Source organism: Aplysia californica, unplaced genomic scaffold, assembly GCF_000002075.1.
Source record: "Aplysia californica isolate F4 #8 unplaced genomic scaffold, AplCal3.0 scaffold00275, whole genome shotgun sequence".
Taxonomy (NCBI): Eukaryota; Metazoa; Mollusca; class Gastropoda; order Aplysiida; family Aplysiidae; genus Aplysia; species Aplysia californica.
Genome location: NW_004797545.1, coordinates 628,576 through 644,740, shown reverse-complemented (window position 1 = coordinate 644,740; position 16,165 = coordinate 628,576). Strand labels below are relative to the sequence as shown.

Sequence of the window (16,165 nt, the reverse complement as noted above, 5' to 3'; positions counted from 1 at the left end):
AGTGTCACACTGTCAGACTCCTTACCAGGTTTCGAACCCACGACCTTATGATTGAGAATCTGAGAGCCTAACCATTCCATAACAATATATTTACACTTGCCTACCACCCATATTCAAAATAAGATCTTACTGTTGGCTGCCTGAAAGACGAAGCAAAAGGTAAACAGTGAAAAAAAAAGATTGAAGCAATCATAAATCCAAGGGATTGAAAAACCATGAAAACTTTGCAAACAACCCATGTCCAAGAAATCCATGTTATGGACTTAAGGAAAGTAATAAGAACAAGAACAATGTTTAAAAGAAATAATATCTTTATTATCAGCTCGCATCAAACACAGCTTTTCAAATGAGTCACAATCAATGGCTGAAAGAAGATGGTGAAAAGTAATGTGCATGACATAGTAGTTTTACATCCTTATCAACACAATTTAGACAATTTTGGCGGCGGGAAGTTCTAAAGTGCCAATCCCAATGAAGTGAGATACAACTATACTGTAGACAGATAGATATACTTGATCAAATGATTTTTAAATAAAAAGTGTGGCCTACTTTTCCACTCAGAAATCAAATTCGGTTTCTGCATGCAATAGTGGGAAAAGCCTAACCACTGAACCACAGATTGTCTCATTTTCTCCAATTATGAAACTAGCCCAACATAAATCAACCAACAGCACATAAATAAGCCAAGTGAAGTATCCTCTCTCTGAAGATATAACTTGTGTCACGACGCGGAGGAAGCAGGCTCTCTTTTGTGCATGTAGAGTTATTGGTATCGTATTAAAGCTTGTTCATTTGTCTTGCTTTGGATTTTAAAAAATATCCATTTATCTAGAATACGGGTAAAGATATTTGTGAATGAAGGAGGTCGAGGTCACCTGGTTTCAGAGGTAAAACCAGTGAGAAAATGGCTGCCAAAAATTAATTATTTCCTTAGCGTGAGAGTCCGTGGAAACTGAAAATTTACAAGTTTTGTGCCTTTAATCAACGTTTTTCAGTAAAATTCACGCAGAAATGTGTTCTTTAATGGGAATGAAAGGAGTTCAGTCAAAAAAAAAAAATTAGATAAAAATTCAGACCTGCCAAAAAATGCCAATACATTCACTTTGATTATTTTGACAAGAGTCCAATTTCACCACACTGCCTCTCATATATGTGTTCACCAGTATTCTCACAGACACAGAACATTTGGAGGTATTTGGTCCGCACCACTGGTACATGTCCCACTTTTTTTCTTTCCCTCTTTTTCCTGTCAGTCTGTCTTGCTCAAATTGTCGTTAACATGTGATGTCCTCTATTGTGCTAAAACTCAAACGGACAGCTGTGAGCTGTGAGTTATTCACCTTAGCGTATCAAGGTCAGTGATGGCAGTCATAGAATGATCACAATACAGCAGTAAAGTTCACTTAATTTCTCAGCAGATGAGCGATCCATTTGGCAGTTATTTATACAGTAGAACATGACTCTAGCAGGATTTTGCAAAGGGGAATTACCGAAAAATCACACACTACACGCTATCCTCTTCTTTTACTTTTTGGCCTAGTCTAGGCCACATCATTTTTTAGAGTAGCTCAAGTAACGCGTCTCTCCGCACCATCTCTCTCTGCCGCCTGCCCCATCTCACTCATCACTGGACAGGCCAATCACAACGCTGCACCGCTGACTGCCTGTTTGGAGCTCACCTACAGCCCCCACCCTCAACCCCCTTCCCCCCCAGCTAGAACTCGCTCATTCTCTCCCGCTGGATCCAATTTCGGGCATTACCTTGCACCGTTAAACTCAAGCATACGTAATTGGTTAACGTGGGGAAAAAAAGTAGGATTCCGATAAGGTCCTGCTGTAGCAGGTGCCGCTATAGTCATGTTCTACTGTATAGATATAGTGGTTTCACATTTGACACCTAGACCTATCACATCTAAAAACACAATTAAAAGTACATATTAAAACAACTAACACTACCAAGTGCAAAAACATCTCAATCTAATTTTTTTAAACTGAAGCAGACACTGAAATGTACCACTGCCTTCATGGGCAAAAGTAAATTTGATCCCCAGTTCAGAATATACTTGACCAATTGTGCATATCTGGGGTCTCCACTCTTTGTGAGGCCACATTAAGGGCACTGTGATGGCATGCACAAAAGACACTTTTAACTTATTTTTTTTAAAAGGGGTCGAAATCTATATTTTTACCCTTTTATGATGTAAAAGAATCATGACCACAAAAATGTATATATTACACCCTCATGGCAGAATGCAATAGCAAACAGTTCATGAGAATTCCCTGCTCTATTAAAGGGCAGTATCTCCATCACTTAGCATACAAAAAAGTATTCTGAAAGCTCTATGTACCTTATTAGCACAAAGGCCAAATTCTATCTAACAATCTGCATAAAGTTTTCTTTATAAAGGAATTATGATCTCACTTGAATAAAAAGCTTATTCCCAGTTCTCATATCTGGATAAAAGTTTAAAATAAAAATTACACACAATAAAAAAGAAGAAAAAAAGCTTAGCTGTGAGGACATACAAGAGGATAAGAGCATTCCCCTGAGACTGTGATCTACAGCACAAACACTTCATGTAGTTCATCATAAGTTTATAACTTATTTCTCCACACAGTACTAAACATTAAACACATTAGAAATGATGCTAAAGAAGCAAAAGTACAGAATAAGAAGTAAAGAAGTCCACTTATGACGTTTGGCAATCTCACATCTACAATAGAAAATACTTTGTTACCACAATAAAACAAAACACCGAATATGTGGTGATATGCCACCAAATAGATCTACACATACGTTGACTTGCACTTTTTCTTAAAATGTCACTACCACCACTTTTGAGGACGTTTGTTTCAAATTTGAAAAAGAGAAGTAACAAACATGATACAACAATTAATTTCTGATAATAATCTCTAGCTCGCTCTTGCTCTCCTCTCCATCTCTCTTTCTATCTCTCCATCTCTTCATCTCTCTTTCTATCTCTCCATCTCTCTTTCTATCTCTCCATCTCTTCATCTCTCTTTCTATCTCTTCATCTCTCTTTCTATCTCTTCATCTCTCTTTCTATCTCTCCATCTCTCTTTCTATCTCTCCATCTCTCCATCTCTCTTTCTATCTCTCCATCTCTGCTAAATCGGGCCGGCTCAGTTGAACTTCAGAGACTCATGGACAGCTGGGTAGTGTTTAAAAAATCCCTGGGGAGACAAAGTAAACACACAATTAAATTTAGGATGACAGTGATAGAATGTTCATATTATAATATGATGGCCCTAAGCTCTAGCCATGAAGCAGGAAGAAATAAGTCAATTCTTTTATTTTGTTCTAAAATCATTTCCCTGGTAGATCTGCGAGTCCTCAGTGAAAAATCAGGAGTCAACAAGCACTATACATGATACAAAACTTACATAAATCAGAGGGCCATTTTTTGTGAGAATAAAAAATGTTTAAGAAATCAGTTACACAAAAAAGAGCAAAACACAATAAACACAGTGGAACTCAAGATATAATTATTTCAGATTCAACGAAAACTCAGATTCAACGTAAGAAAGTGAATTACCCATTTTTTAAATGCTCAGTGCTTCCAAGTGTGGCATGGAATCCCAGTCCCGGAATTATTTTTTTTTGGAGTTGTTTTCTTTTCCTCTCCTTCTCCTTACTGACCAACAATTTTCCCCCGGACCCCCAACCAGGACGAATAATAATTGGCAGGAGGAACAATTGGCAGGGGTCTGGGGGCCGCAGGAGGGCCCCGCATAAAGAAAATTTGCAATTGAAGAGCTAAGATTTGGCCTCTCTGATTCTAAAATAAATTTTAAAAATTAGACTCACAGACCAAGGAAACCCACTGTTGAAAATGTACTTGAACCAGGCATAGAATGGTAAAAGGAAAAGTAGGCCTATCCTTAAGAGGAGAAGAAGAAGAAAAATGAAAAAAAAAAAACCAACCCAAAAAACCCTTCCAGGACCGGGATTCGAACCCACACTCATAAAGTAATTGTGTCACTTCAAGCACAGACACGCTGACCATTCGGCTATCAGAACGTCCAACGACCAGAGGTAGTTTAAGCTTAATATATACAGTACTGTTTCAGGAAAGACAACAACATAGATCAAGAAGTAGAAATCTAGTTTTCTACAACAACAAAAGTGAGAAAGTCGGAAAAATAGGGATTGGGGCGGATATCAATGAAGTGGCAGGCATCGGATCGGCAGAGATAAAGTCTGGAGGAATTTTTTTTTTTTAAAAAGGAAAATTGGAAGCACTGAACGTTAGCAAACGTAGACAGCTTTTATACTTCTCTAACGTTAGAGAACGTAGACACTACCTTAATTGAAATCAATAAAAATAACTCATAACTCGGATTCAACGAACACATAAATGAGCAAGCATGGGTTAAACAAAGTCGCTTGCAGGGGAAACAGTTCCCGCAAATGTGCCTTCACTCATTTTTCTCCTGCAACGAAGCTTATTTATTCCTGGAAACCATTCATTGCAGAGTTTAGAAAAATCCGGCAAAACGGCAGACTGGGACAAAAAATCGGGATACAAGTGATCTTAATCAGGAAAATCGGGATGCTTGAGATTTGGGGAAAAAAATCGGGATGTCCCTACAAACTCAGGATGAGCAGCAGGTCTGTAACTGAAGATGGCTGCAGGCTCAGGACTGCCATAGTGCTCATCAAAATTCTTTTTTTTTCTGGACAGGGGGGAGAGGATAGGATGGTTTTTGTTGATAGTTTTAAAATAATTTTTTTATATTATGGTTCCATGAAAGGTCAAAACTTGTGAAAAAGAAAAGAAAAGAAAGTTATAGTTATACAAGCGTTTTGTCGGGCTCGCCATTGTGACCGGTCAATGAACCTGCGCGTTCCATCACATTGTGAGCACCGGCAATTGTAGGGGTCACCAAAGTTCATTCAAAGTCTGAGCGCTGCGAAGTATAGGACTCCGGAATGGGGAGATTATTGAATTTTTCAAAGATACACTATGGGGAGAAGGGGGGGCAGTTGAAGGCAACACTAAGGGACAAAAACTGAACTTGGAAACAAATTTTAGTATTCTAAATTTTGATTACTACAAGATCTAGAACTTTCTGCAAAACGTCCATTGGTGCAGGCCTTGGGTGGACTCGGGATCCGTCATACTCTTACCTTGTAAACTCTTCAAAGGCTAAGTCATCCAAGGCCCACCTTTTCTTCATCTTTTCTTCTTCTCTTCTGGGTTTGGTTTTTTGGGGGGGGGTTGGTTTCATTTGTGTGTGCGTGCACATATGAATAGGACAGGAACGGCACCAACTGCTATAGGGTAAATGCCTCCGGTAGTTTTCATATTTGTCATATTTTTTTGTCCTTTGTCATTTTCTACATTTGTTTGAAGTCGCAAATACATTTATGCATATTTGATGTGGGTCAAAATATTGATAAGGGTCCCAAATTAAATATGCGACAAGTGGTAATATTAATATAGCCTAACTACAGATTTTTTAGGTCAACTACAGATTTTTGGACAAAAATTTGCGTCAACTACAGATTTTGGCCTAGGCAATGTTGGCAGGTATGGATAAAGTTAGCTGCGCGTGATATAGTGACGTAGACAGTCAGGATCTGACATTTCCTAAATCTAACTTATACGCCAGGAAGGTGGGGATGCTTTGGGATTGCCAAAGGACAAATAAATCTTTCAAAATTGGAATCGGGGATGGGGCGTTGTGATCTTTTTTCAGTAAAATTGATAATTTTTTTGAAATTTTAAAAACCTTCAAGATTCCACCAAATTAATAATCATGGACAGCCCTTTCATTTTCAGGCTTTCTCCCATATATTTTCGTATTCATTCATTTTCATGGAGTTTTCCTGACCGGGAAATTCCTGGCTTTTTACAGCTTTTCGGGTTGAGTGGGAACCCTGCGTAAATGTAAGTGTAGAAGTTGTTCGCCCCTATTGACACAAATTACACCACTTAGGCAGCGAGCTTCCCCTCTGCTCGTTGGAGCCAACCCGGGCTGGGAGGGATATAGCATCTGAGCACAAAGACAGAGATGAGCACACATGAGTTCATCAGGGTCTGTCTAGCCTTCGTCATACCTCATACAGCTTGATGGCGTACAGCACATCGTCAGTGGCCCCCATCTCGCGGATGGAATGCATGGCAAACTGCGCTGCGCCCACGTCGATGGTCTGCATACCCAGCTTGGCCGACATGATGGGGCCAATGGTGGAGCCACAGGGGGAGTCATTGCGCACCACAAAGTCCTGAGGAAAGTTTTTTGTTTTGTTTTAGTAAGTGTTTTACAGCACTTGCAACACAATTAGATCATACAAATGATGAAGATTACAGGTGTTAAAAGAGAGTAACAAACATTAAAAAAGGACGTGAGATAAAGATGACAGATGTTTGGTAGGAAAGAAGAAGCAAACCACATCCAAGGATGCCACTTGACTTTTGTAAAAATAACAGACAATTTTTTTCAAGACTGAGTGCGCAAGGCTAGGCCGGGCCAACACTTGAAATCGGACCTAAACATCCGGTTTGTAATGATATGGGACATAATCCATAATTCACCACAGTTGTTTGTACATCATATTACCAGTTGATTCCCTTTCAGTGTAAACACTCCATGAGCAGTTCTCACATTGTCTTGAGATTCAGGGCTTCTGGGAACAAAGGGTCTGGGGTCTATATAAAGCTGTGTCTGTGTCTCTAATTTTCTCTTTGGGCATTTGGACTAGTTGAGTAAACCTTGCTACACGGTTGATCATATGCACTTTGATTCAGCAAGTGTACTTTGATTGATTAAAAATATGGATCCTCGTACCCCTCCATCCGTATGTGGAACAAAATGGAAAATCGGCTTCCTGCACAACCATTTTTTTGGGGGGGTGATTAACTGAGAATGAATCCGATGAGTGGAAAATGGATTTAAGAACGGACGATGCCCAAAATAACGGGTTGGGGGGGGGGGGGGGGGGGGGGATAACGGAAAAACAGTATCCCTGCACACCAGAGCACCCGCCAAAGAGAAACACATCAACACAATGTCAGTCTTTAACCCTTTGAGCCCGTAGCACCGGTACACTGGTACACTGGTACACTGGTACACTGGTACACTGGTACACCGGTACACTGGTACACCGGTACACCGGTACACCGGTACACCGGTACACTGGTGGCGCTCTTCTAGTTCAGTTTCAGTACAGGTTTTACGGCGCTCGCAACTGCATAAGGTCATATGACAGCCTGAAGATTAGAGGTGTTACAAGAGAGTAATAAACATTTTTTTTAAAAAGGGGAGAGAAAGACGATAGATGTTTCATAGGAAAGAAGAAGCAAACCACCCCAGAGCACCCGCCAACCACTCTTCGCCGGCAATAATCCATAGCACCAGTCAGCCAGTGTGAGGTAAGAGCTCTGAATTATCAAGCAGAAAAAGGGATTAATTGTGTGTCTATCAATTAGAATGCTTGGTTTTGTCAAAATGCTATTATGGGATACTGACATGTCGGCACCCTTTCATTCATGTTTTGATCACATTCTGTACCAATTTACTGAGTTGTTGGTTTTTTTTCACCACGAAGCTGGAAGCTCAGAAGGCTAAGATTTGGGTAAAATTAGGATTAGAAACCCAGGGCTCAAAGGATTAAACTTGAGTAAAACGAAACAAATCAACAAAATGAGCGTCTTGTAGTTTGAGTAAGGAGAATCCCATTGACAAAATAAACGTCTTTTAATCAAGCAAAAGAAGCTCATCGACACAGTAACGTCTTTCACCAGAGACGCAAACTTTTACATTATATAAAAGGGTTTTATCTTCAAGCCATAAATATTGTTTTTGTTTTGATGCTTCTGCTGGTATACGTAGTAAAATAATTTTCCGATTGCTTGTTTGTTTGAGTAGAGAGAAGCACACGGAGACAATAACAGTCATCTAGAGAGCAGAAAAAGACTGACAAACACTGAAACACAATGAGTGAGTGAAAGAAAAAAGAAGTACCAGTGGCTTTCTCTAACATCATCTAACAGTGGGGCGAGTTCATTTACAAGGCCAGAACGTTGTTTGTTTTAACTGACTGAATGACTGTTAATATTCTACACTTTACTAGAGGCATCCTCCAACCGCCCACAAGATTCTATAAAGACATATATAATATATAGAACAACTCAATACAAACTAACATCCCAGCTTATGGGCCTTTTTTTCTCAAAGAACCCAGCCAGGTTCGTACAAAGACACGCGGCACATTTAACTGTAAAGGGACAAAACACTGACCTGTAGAGGCACTTCTGCTTTCCGCGCGACCTCCCTCAGGATGGTGGCGGTGACGCTGGTGGTTGCGTAGCGCTGGTTGGCGTTGAACTTGATCACTATGCCCTAAAGGGTTGAGGGGGGAAAAAACAATGTATAAAAGGAAAGCTAATACTACATTTGAGTAAAGATAAGCACATCGACAAAATAAAGGACATTCAGTTCAGGGTAAAAAAGACACGCAGGGAATGCAGAAAGTGTTCATGCACTGACTTTGAAAAGAGAGAGACTATGTGAACAATAATGGCCATTTAGAAGAGGGGAAAGGAAAGACAAACAAACAAACAGACAAACAAACAAAGAGAGAGAGAGAGAGAGAGAGAGAGAGAGAGAGAGACAGAGAGAGAGAGAGAGAGAGAGAGAGAGAGAGAGAGAGAGAGAGAGAGAGAGCATTTTAGTTTTAGTAGAGTTCATACGGCACTGGAAACTGCATAAGGTCATATGAGTGCAAAGAGGTGGATGTTAATAGAGAAGTCCATACAGGGAATCAGGCTTACTCAGCTTACCTCTCCAGCTTCAACAGCACAAAATCGGCTTCGACTATCAAGGCACCCCGGAAATATTGTGTCACAAGAGAGTGACAAACATACAAAGGAAGTAGAGGAAAAATGACAGTAAGGATTAGGATTTAGACAAAACAGCAGTTCCCCATATGCAGTTCAGGCATAGTTATGAGCATGACATTGATGAATCAGCCCATTTACACTTCTACTGAGCATAAGAACATAATATTAATGTTCACTCTTTGGGACACCAGTTAGTAGCACCACCCCGGGAGAGAGAAAAGACAGAGGGAATGGCAAGAAGTGGGACCTACCATTCGTACTTTCCAACAGCCCACTTCCATACATTGAAAATGTCTACTTATTTGTTTAAATAAAAGAGAAGTAATGAAGACAGAAACAACCACACAGTCATTTGGTACAAGGGCAACATAGTTAGCACCAGAACAAAAACGTAATTTTCACAACCATCACAATCATTTCACAACCATCACAATCATTTTACAACCGTCACAATCATTTCACAACCATCACAATCATTTTACAACCATCCAATAAGCTGATAAAAAGAGAGCTCAGAACAGGAATTTTGGAAAGTAAATTGTTGCATGCTCATCACGAATACTCACAACAAATTTTTTCTAAAGGAAATTAAATATCAACAAGTAACAAGTTATCAGAAAAAAATGCTTGATTCCATTTCAGCTTTGCCTTAAGTTCCAAAACTGCACACAACACTTCAGTACCCATTTTTCTCTGAAAACTGTTCTGCTAACACCATTTGTGAGGCATCATGGTGAAATCAGGCGCTCGTCAAAATAATGAAATTGAAGAAACAGGCACTTTTCTACCATTTTGACAATTTTTATCAAATTTTCATTTTTCGGATCAACACCTTTCGTGTCCATATAAAAACACATTTCCATGTGAAATTCACAGAAAAACGTTGATTAAATGCACAAAATATGTAATTTTATCGTTTTCAAGGACTCTCAAGCTATTGAAATTGTCAAACTTTCGCGACCATTTTCTCGCTAACTTTACCACTGAAACCAAATGACCCCTCCTCCTTCAATCGCAAATATCTTGACTTCTATTCAAGATAGATGGATACTTTTTTCAGTGAATGAAACACAAATAAACAAGTTTCAAGATGATATCAATGACTTCAAATGCCTAAAAACTGTCGAGCGCCTGATTCCACCATGTCGTGACATATTTTAAGATTCAAATTCAAGACAGTGGCATTTCCAAGACATCCTGCTTGCACACCACAGTTAAGCTTCAAGAACCTTCCTTCTTCACCATGCCCAGGACCCTCTCAAAGTTGGAACAAAATGTGTCAATTAAAAACAAGAAAGAAAATGACCTTCAAATGGCCTCACAAACCTTATGGAAGCAAGGCTGGTGGTTGCTCTCATGTTTCTCCCTGAAAGAGAAAACCCAGATGATTTAAAACTTTTTAAAGCATTCATTTCACCACATCACTTCCCACAAACAGTGCTCCGAACAGAGTAGAAAATTGAAGGGAAATTTTCAACAAGGTCCAGGTAGGCTACAACGTACCAATAGGGGTTCAGGGGGCAAGGCCTACGAAGAAATTGAAATTGGGGCTTTTAGAAGGTTAAAAAAAGGTATATGAGGGCCTGTTTGAAGAGATTGCCAATAACCCATAACATCTATTTTCCACCACATCTTCATTTTGCTTCAACTTATTTCTTCATCTACACCTAAAACATCACTGATTTTAATTTTTTTTAATCCATAAGATTTGAAGCACTGAATAAAAGAGACAAAGGTAATATTCTTTCGACAAAAAAGTCGTAGTACTTCAAGGCAGCAAACATTACTACAAGGATAAAAAAAGTAACATATTCCATAGCGGGGAAAAAAGCAGAAAAAAATCACATGTGGAAGAGAAAAGGCACTAAGTGTCATCGAAGAGATTATTGTACAACAAACCTTTTCAAAAAAATTACAACCACTTTTCAAAACAAATTTATGCTACTCAACGCAAAAGTTCTGAGATTCAGAAAAGACTCCTCTAACATCAGACCCTAGAACATAAAAATCTACATCCTGGAAAGATGTTCATGACCATAGATAGAAAAATAATGGAATTAAAGTAGAAAAAATAAATATTATAAAACGAAAGCAAAAAAGACAAAATCAGGGAAGGTTCTCCATTGTCCCTGGGAAAACAAGCTTTTCTTGAGTAAGCAACTTTGAGATCATCACCCTTCCTTTTTTATTTTTTTCGGTAAGTGTTTTACAGCGCTCGAAACTGCATAAGGTCATATGAGCATGCAGGACACATTTAATGTCTTCAGTAGGTAGGCAGAAGCCTACTCTTATCAATTTTGGACCACCAAGGGATTTTTTACGTGCGCAACTTGCACACCAGACCTCCAAGATTTTTTGCCATTGTCAAAGAAGGCTAGGTGTAGATCTTTCCTACCATAAGATTAGGGGTGTGGCTGAAAGACAGCTGTAAAAAGGAGCCAAGGAGTAGCAGTAAAAAGGCTGTATAAGCCCAGAGGAGGGGGCACAGGAGGTGAGGGGGTGGGGGCAGAAAGTGGAGATGAAAGCAGATGACAGAACATTGTTAGAGAGCAGGAAACGTTGTGAAAGGAGAAACTTAGACAGAAGAAAATTTTTCGCCACTATCTGGATTCGAACTCAGGACTTATTGAACGAGAGGTGAACACCTTAATTTCTAGACCACGAAAGCCCCCTACACCATCCCTACAACGACAACTGTAGGGAAAGTAAGGGGAATACAGGCCTGCCAACTTTTGAAAATGCAAAATATGGAAAATCAATGCGGCACGCTGCGTGCCAGGTCATATTCCTGTCACACTCAACTTATTCATATTTATTTTAATACAAGTAATATTTACTTTTTTTTACATATATATATATATCGTTCCGGTATCGTCGATTTCATTTGTCATTTTCACGCAGATAATTGTCAGGGAGTCAGGGATGCAACTCAACTTTTTTTTAAATAGCTGAAAATCCACGCGCCACGGTCTCGCTAACATATGAATATCAATTTGAAACCCAAAGGGTGTACATTAGAGGTGGGCGATTCCTGTTTTTTTCGGTAACCGTAGATTCCCGAATATTAAAGGCTAGGAATCGTAGGAATCGGTTCCGAACCGAACCCAATTACTTTCTTTATAGCCAGTGATGTGATTTCTTCCAGTGGCTGGATGATTTCTTCCAGTGGTTTCGACCCGTAGCCAGTATTATGATTGTATATGCAGCGACTAGCAGTTAGCCCGACCCCTGCAATGACCTCCGGCGAGTAGCAATTAGTCCGACCCTTGCAATTACTCCCAGCGAGTAACGATTAGTCCGACACCTGCAATTATTTCCGGCGAGTAGCAATTAGTCCGACCCCAGCAATTATTTCCGCCGAGTCGCAATACCTATGACTACTTACGGCGAGTAACGAGTAGTCCGACCCCAGCAATTACATCCGGCGAGTAACAATTAGTCCGATCCCTTTGATTACTTGGGGTGGGAGGGCGTTACCCCAGGCATTACCCCACCCAATCTCTACAATATGAAGTCAGAGACCAACACTGACCTACACCGAGAAATGAGAGTCTATAATATAGAGCCTCGTGGGCAGACGTTACAGTTTTAGATTTTGAATTGAAAGAAAAGGCAAGGAAGTATAATTTCAATACAACAACAGATGAATGAGAAAAAGGCGAAAGCAACGAATACATTTTGACACTGTATACTAGATCGATATAATCTTTGACAATGACTTTGCATCCCGACTACTCTTTCTTAAGTCTTCAAGATTCAGGATAACCTCGATTTCAGAACATAGCAAAGCACCAACATTTTTTTTTTCAAAAATACATTCTTTGAAGAAAAAATAAGATCAAAAAAGAGTAATTGAGAATCGTTAGTTTACGAAAAAGGGATCGGTTCTTTTTCTCAGAAGCAATAATCGCAGGAATCGGTTCTGGAATCGATTCTTGGCCCACCACTAGTGTACATAGAGAGAAATGACAAACAAACAAAAACAATGGGTGTGCATAGAAAGAAATGATGAACATTTAAAGAAAAATAGATTAGATGTACTTAACATGTGTGAGGGTTTTTTGGGTTTTTTTCCAACTATAGATTCTATCTCGATCTCAATAACGGAATAATGGAACAGGATCAAAATACCGGAAAAAAGCGGAAAAGTGGCACCCCTGAATTGTGATATTATAATAATATAGCGAGGCTCCAAAATCAAGGAAATCAAGACAGTTATCGGGAAGTCGGGAGCAGCACATTTGATTTGGGGAAATTCCTGACAAAATCAGAAAGGTTGGCACGCCTGGGGAATCGGGTTGTAACTAGCGGCAGATGATTTAGTCACTTACGAGTAGTTAGGGTGACATCCGTGGGCCTGGTCAGCACTGACCATGTAGGAGTGAGCGATCGACTCCTCAAAGGCCGTCGGTCGCGCCGGGCTCGTACTGACCCGTCGCATCACCAGTTCTTGGAATGTAGAGCCCGCGCCCTGGGCACTCTGGGAACCCACCTGAGTGTGAGAAGAAGGTGTCAGATGTACAGAAAAGAGGATGGCGTACCAAAATATTTGTATCACACAAATTCCCGCTAAACAGCAAGTTCTACGCGCTTTACAATCTATGATATTAATAGAAATAAAATAAATAACTATATTTTTAAAAATGAAATGGGGATGTTTTTTTTCTCCAAATTCAACCAAGTCAAAGTTCATAAGGATATCCCAGTGTCTGTGATATTGCTGTTGGTGAAGAAATTAAATCAATTCACTCACCTCTTCGTTATCGAACAGACTGATCATCCGAATGTTTGTATCCGTCTCCAGACTGCTGTCAGACAGGGAATCCAGCAGACCCTGAGGAGGTGACACTGTTCGAGTTACACCACATTTGGAAAAACATTTTTCTTCCCTTTTTCCAAATCCTAGCCCAAATCTGAGGTTGGAAGCCCTATCACTGGTACAACAATGTGTCTTTGAGACTTAAGTAATAATGCATTCATTTCAAACACGTCTGTGTACCAGTTATTTCACCCTGAGGTCATTTTGCTTAAGATGTCATTCGGTGCTAGAGACAGACAGACAGACAGACAGACAGACAGACAGACAGACAGACAGACAGACAGGGAGACAGACAGGGAGACAGACAGGGAGACAGGCAGACAATGAAACAGGCCCAGCCAGAAGCACCCTCCAACAACCCACAAGCATCTCCAACTTACTCTGTAGGCTGTGAAGGCATTGAAAAGGTTGTCCAGTCGGGGGGCAAACAGGAATTCCTCACAAGCTCCTCCGAGAGCCTGAGAAAAGAAAGAGACATGGCAGTTTGACATGTCAGTTGGTCCTGGAAATAAAAGTGATGGTTTATGTTCTACACCGACAGCCTCAAAACAGACTGTGGCACTTCAGCTCGACACACGTCAGTCTAACTTTACTTTAGTTTTGTTTAACTTTAGTTTTATTTAACTTTACTTTAAGTTTTATTGGTTTAGTAAGATTTTTAGGGCACTTGCAACAGAATTAGATCATATAAATGCCGAAGATTAGAGGTGTTACAAGAGAGTAACAAACACAAAAAAGGAGGATCTTTAAAGTTTTGGTCGTGTTTTTAAGGCGCTTACAACTGTATAACGTCATATGAGCGTCAAGGGGTGGATGTCAACAGATAAGTCCATACAGGGAATCAGGCTTACTCAGCTCACCTTTCTAGCTTCAACAGCCCAAAGTTTGCTTCGACTATCCAGGTACTCCAGAAATAGCAATTCACAAGAGAGTGACAAACATACAAAAGAAGTAGAGGAAAATGACGATAGTAAGGACGAGGAAAGAAAAAGCAGTAGTTCCCTGATGCAGTTCAGGCACAGTTATGTTATTATGAGCCTGACATTGTTGAATCAGCCCAATTCTATTGTGCATAACAACATGTTAATGTCCCTCCCTTTGGGAATGGCCTAAAGACACTTCAGTCAGTAGCACCGCCCCGCGGGGTGAAAGGAAGATTAATAAGGACGATAGATGTTTGGTAGGAAAGTAGGTGCAAACCACACCAGAGCTCCCCAACCAGATACCAGGCGGGTTTTTTTTTAAGAAAAAATGAAGCATATCGACATCATAACCGTTTTGTTTGACTGCTTGTTTGTTCAAGTAACGAGAAGCACACAGACGCAATAACAGTCATTTAGTGCAGGGAAAAGGTAAGACAAACGGGCAGAAACTGTAGAGGGAAAGATTTTCAAAAAGAACCTACCAGTAGTGCCCTCCAACTACCCAAGTTTGAAGCTGCCACACACAGCACTGTTATTTATGAGTAGTAGGGGAAACATGACACCAGAGTGACACAGAAGTTATTGGAGCATCAGAAGAGAAGCACATCTGATCAACAGGATAGCGATTGTTCGGTGAATGGAAAAAATCAAGGTACACAGAAACGACAGAGAAAAAGAACAGAAGTGTCCCCCCCCCCCCCCTCTTCCACAAACGACAAACACCCTTTCAAACATTATTTTTCACACAGGACCACACAACTCACAGCAGGCTGGGTGTCGGCCAAACAGAGCTCAAAGTCCATCATCTGACCAGGGTCGATGTTCAGCTCTTGACAGATCAAACGTACCAGGGTTGGGGAGTGCTTGGACGCCTGGGGAAGAAACAATATTAATAATAGGTGAAAGAAGTTGAGTGCAGCTGCACCCCCCCCCCCCATTTTGAACTACTTGAAATGAAACGTAAAACTTGGGGTCACCGAGTTGGTGCACCGAGAGGGAATTCAAGATTGAAGCTAGGAGTTCAGGGCTCAAAGGTTAAACCTTAGCACTTTGGTCCTCTTGAGTCTACAGGACCTGTTCCCACGAAATCTCTTGGATAGACTTTTAAATTTACACCACCGCACGCATAAGTGAACATATGATATGCAAAAGGGAAGGTAAAAGTAAATTTGGAACCCACATTTGGAAAAGACTTAACTTAGTGTGCAGATTTGAGACCACTGTGGGGATCATAACGGGGTTGGTATTATGTCTTACAGGAGAACTAAACATCTGGCTGTGAACTTTGATGAGCGCAGAGGCATTTGGGGCGGGGTGGGTGTCTATACTTTACTTTTACTGAAAAGGTACAGTTCTCCCACACTAAGGGGTGTGCTCAACCCAGTAGGGGTAATCCTCTGACTCTAGCTCCCGTTCCTCTTACCTGAGATGCTGGACCTGAGGCAGCCGCGTCTCCCAGTGCTGGAGTTTTGTCTCCTTGTAACTCAGCCTGAGCACATGTCGCTAGGATGGGGCAGCTGTGTGGATGGAGAACAGTTTAAGAGAAGGTTGGT

At 40.5% G+C, this 16,165-nt stretch overlaps 1 protein-coding gene across 2 annotated transcripts in view; it reads right to left on the bottom strand.

Annotated features, from left to right (window-relative positions):
- Nucleotides 1–3,051: 3,051 nt before the first annotated feature.
- The window catches only part of LOC101856905 (aspartyl aminopeptidase), a 33,213-nt gene continuing 20,099 nt past the window's right edge, over nucleotides 3,052–16,165 (bottom strand). For both annotated transcript variants that reach the window (XM_005101228.3, XM_035970503.1), the window contains exons 7-15: nucleotides 16,036–16,129; nucleotides 15,377–15,484; nucleotides 14,070–14,147; nucleotides 13,624–13,704; nucleotides 13,202–13,362; nucleotides 10,197–10,236; nucleotides 8,269–8,370; nucleotides 6,086–6,253; nucleotides 3,052–3,195 (exon numbers count right to left, since the gene is read on the bottom strand). In XM_005101228.3, the coding sequence (XP_005101285.1) occupies nucleotides 3,145–3,195; nucleotides 6,086–6,253; nucleotides 8,269–8,370; nucleotides 10,197–10,236; nucleotides 13,202–13,362; nucleotides 13,624–13,704; nucleotides 14,070–14,147; nucleotides 15,377–15,484; nucleotides 16,036–16,129 (883 nt within the window). In that variant the 3' untranslated portion in view covers nucleotides 3,052–3,144. The remainder of the gene's footprint in view (nucleotides 3,196–6,085; nucleotides 6,254–8,268; nucleotides 8,371–10,196; nucleotides 10,237–13,201; nucleotides 13,363–13,623; nucleotides 13,705–14,069; nucleotides 14,148–15,376; nucleotides 15,485–16,035; nucleotides 16,130–16,165) is intronic.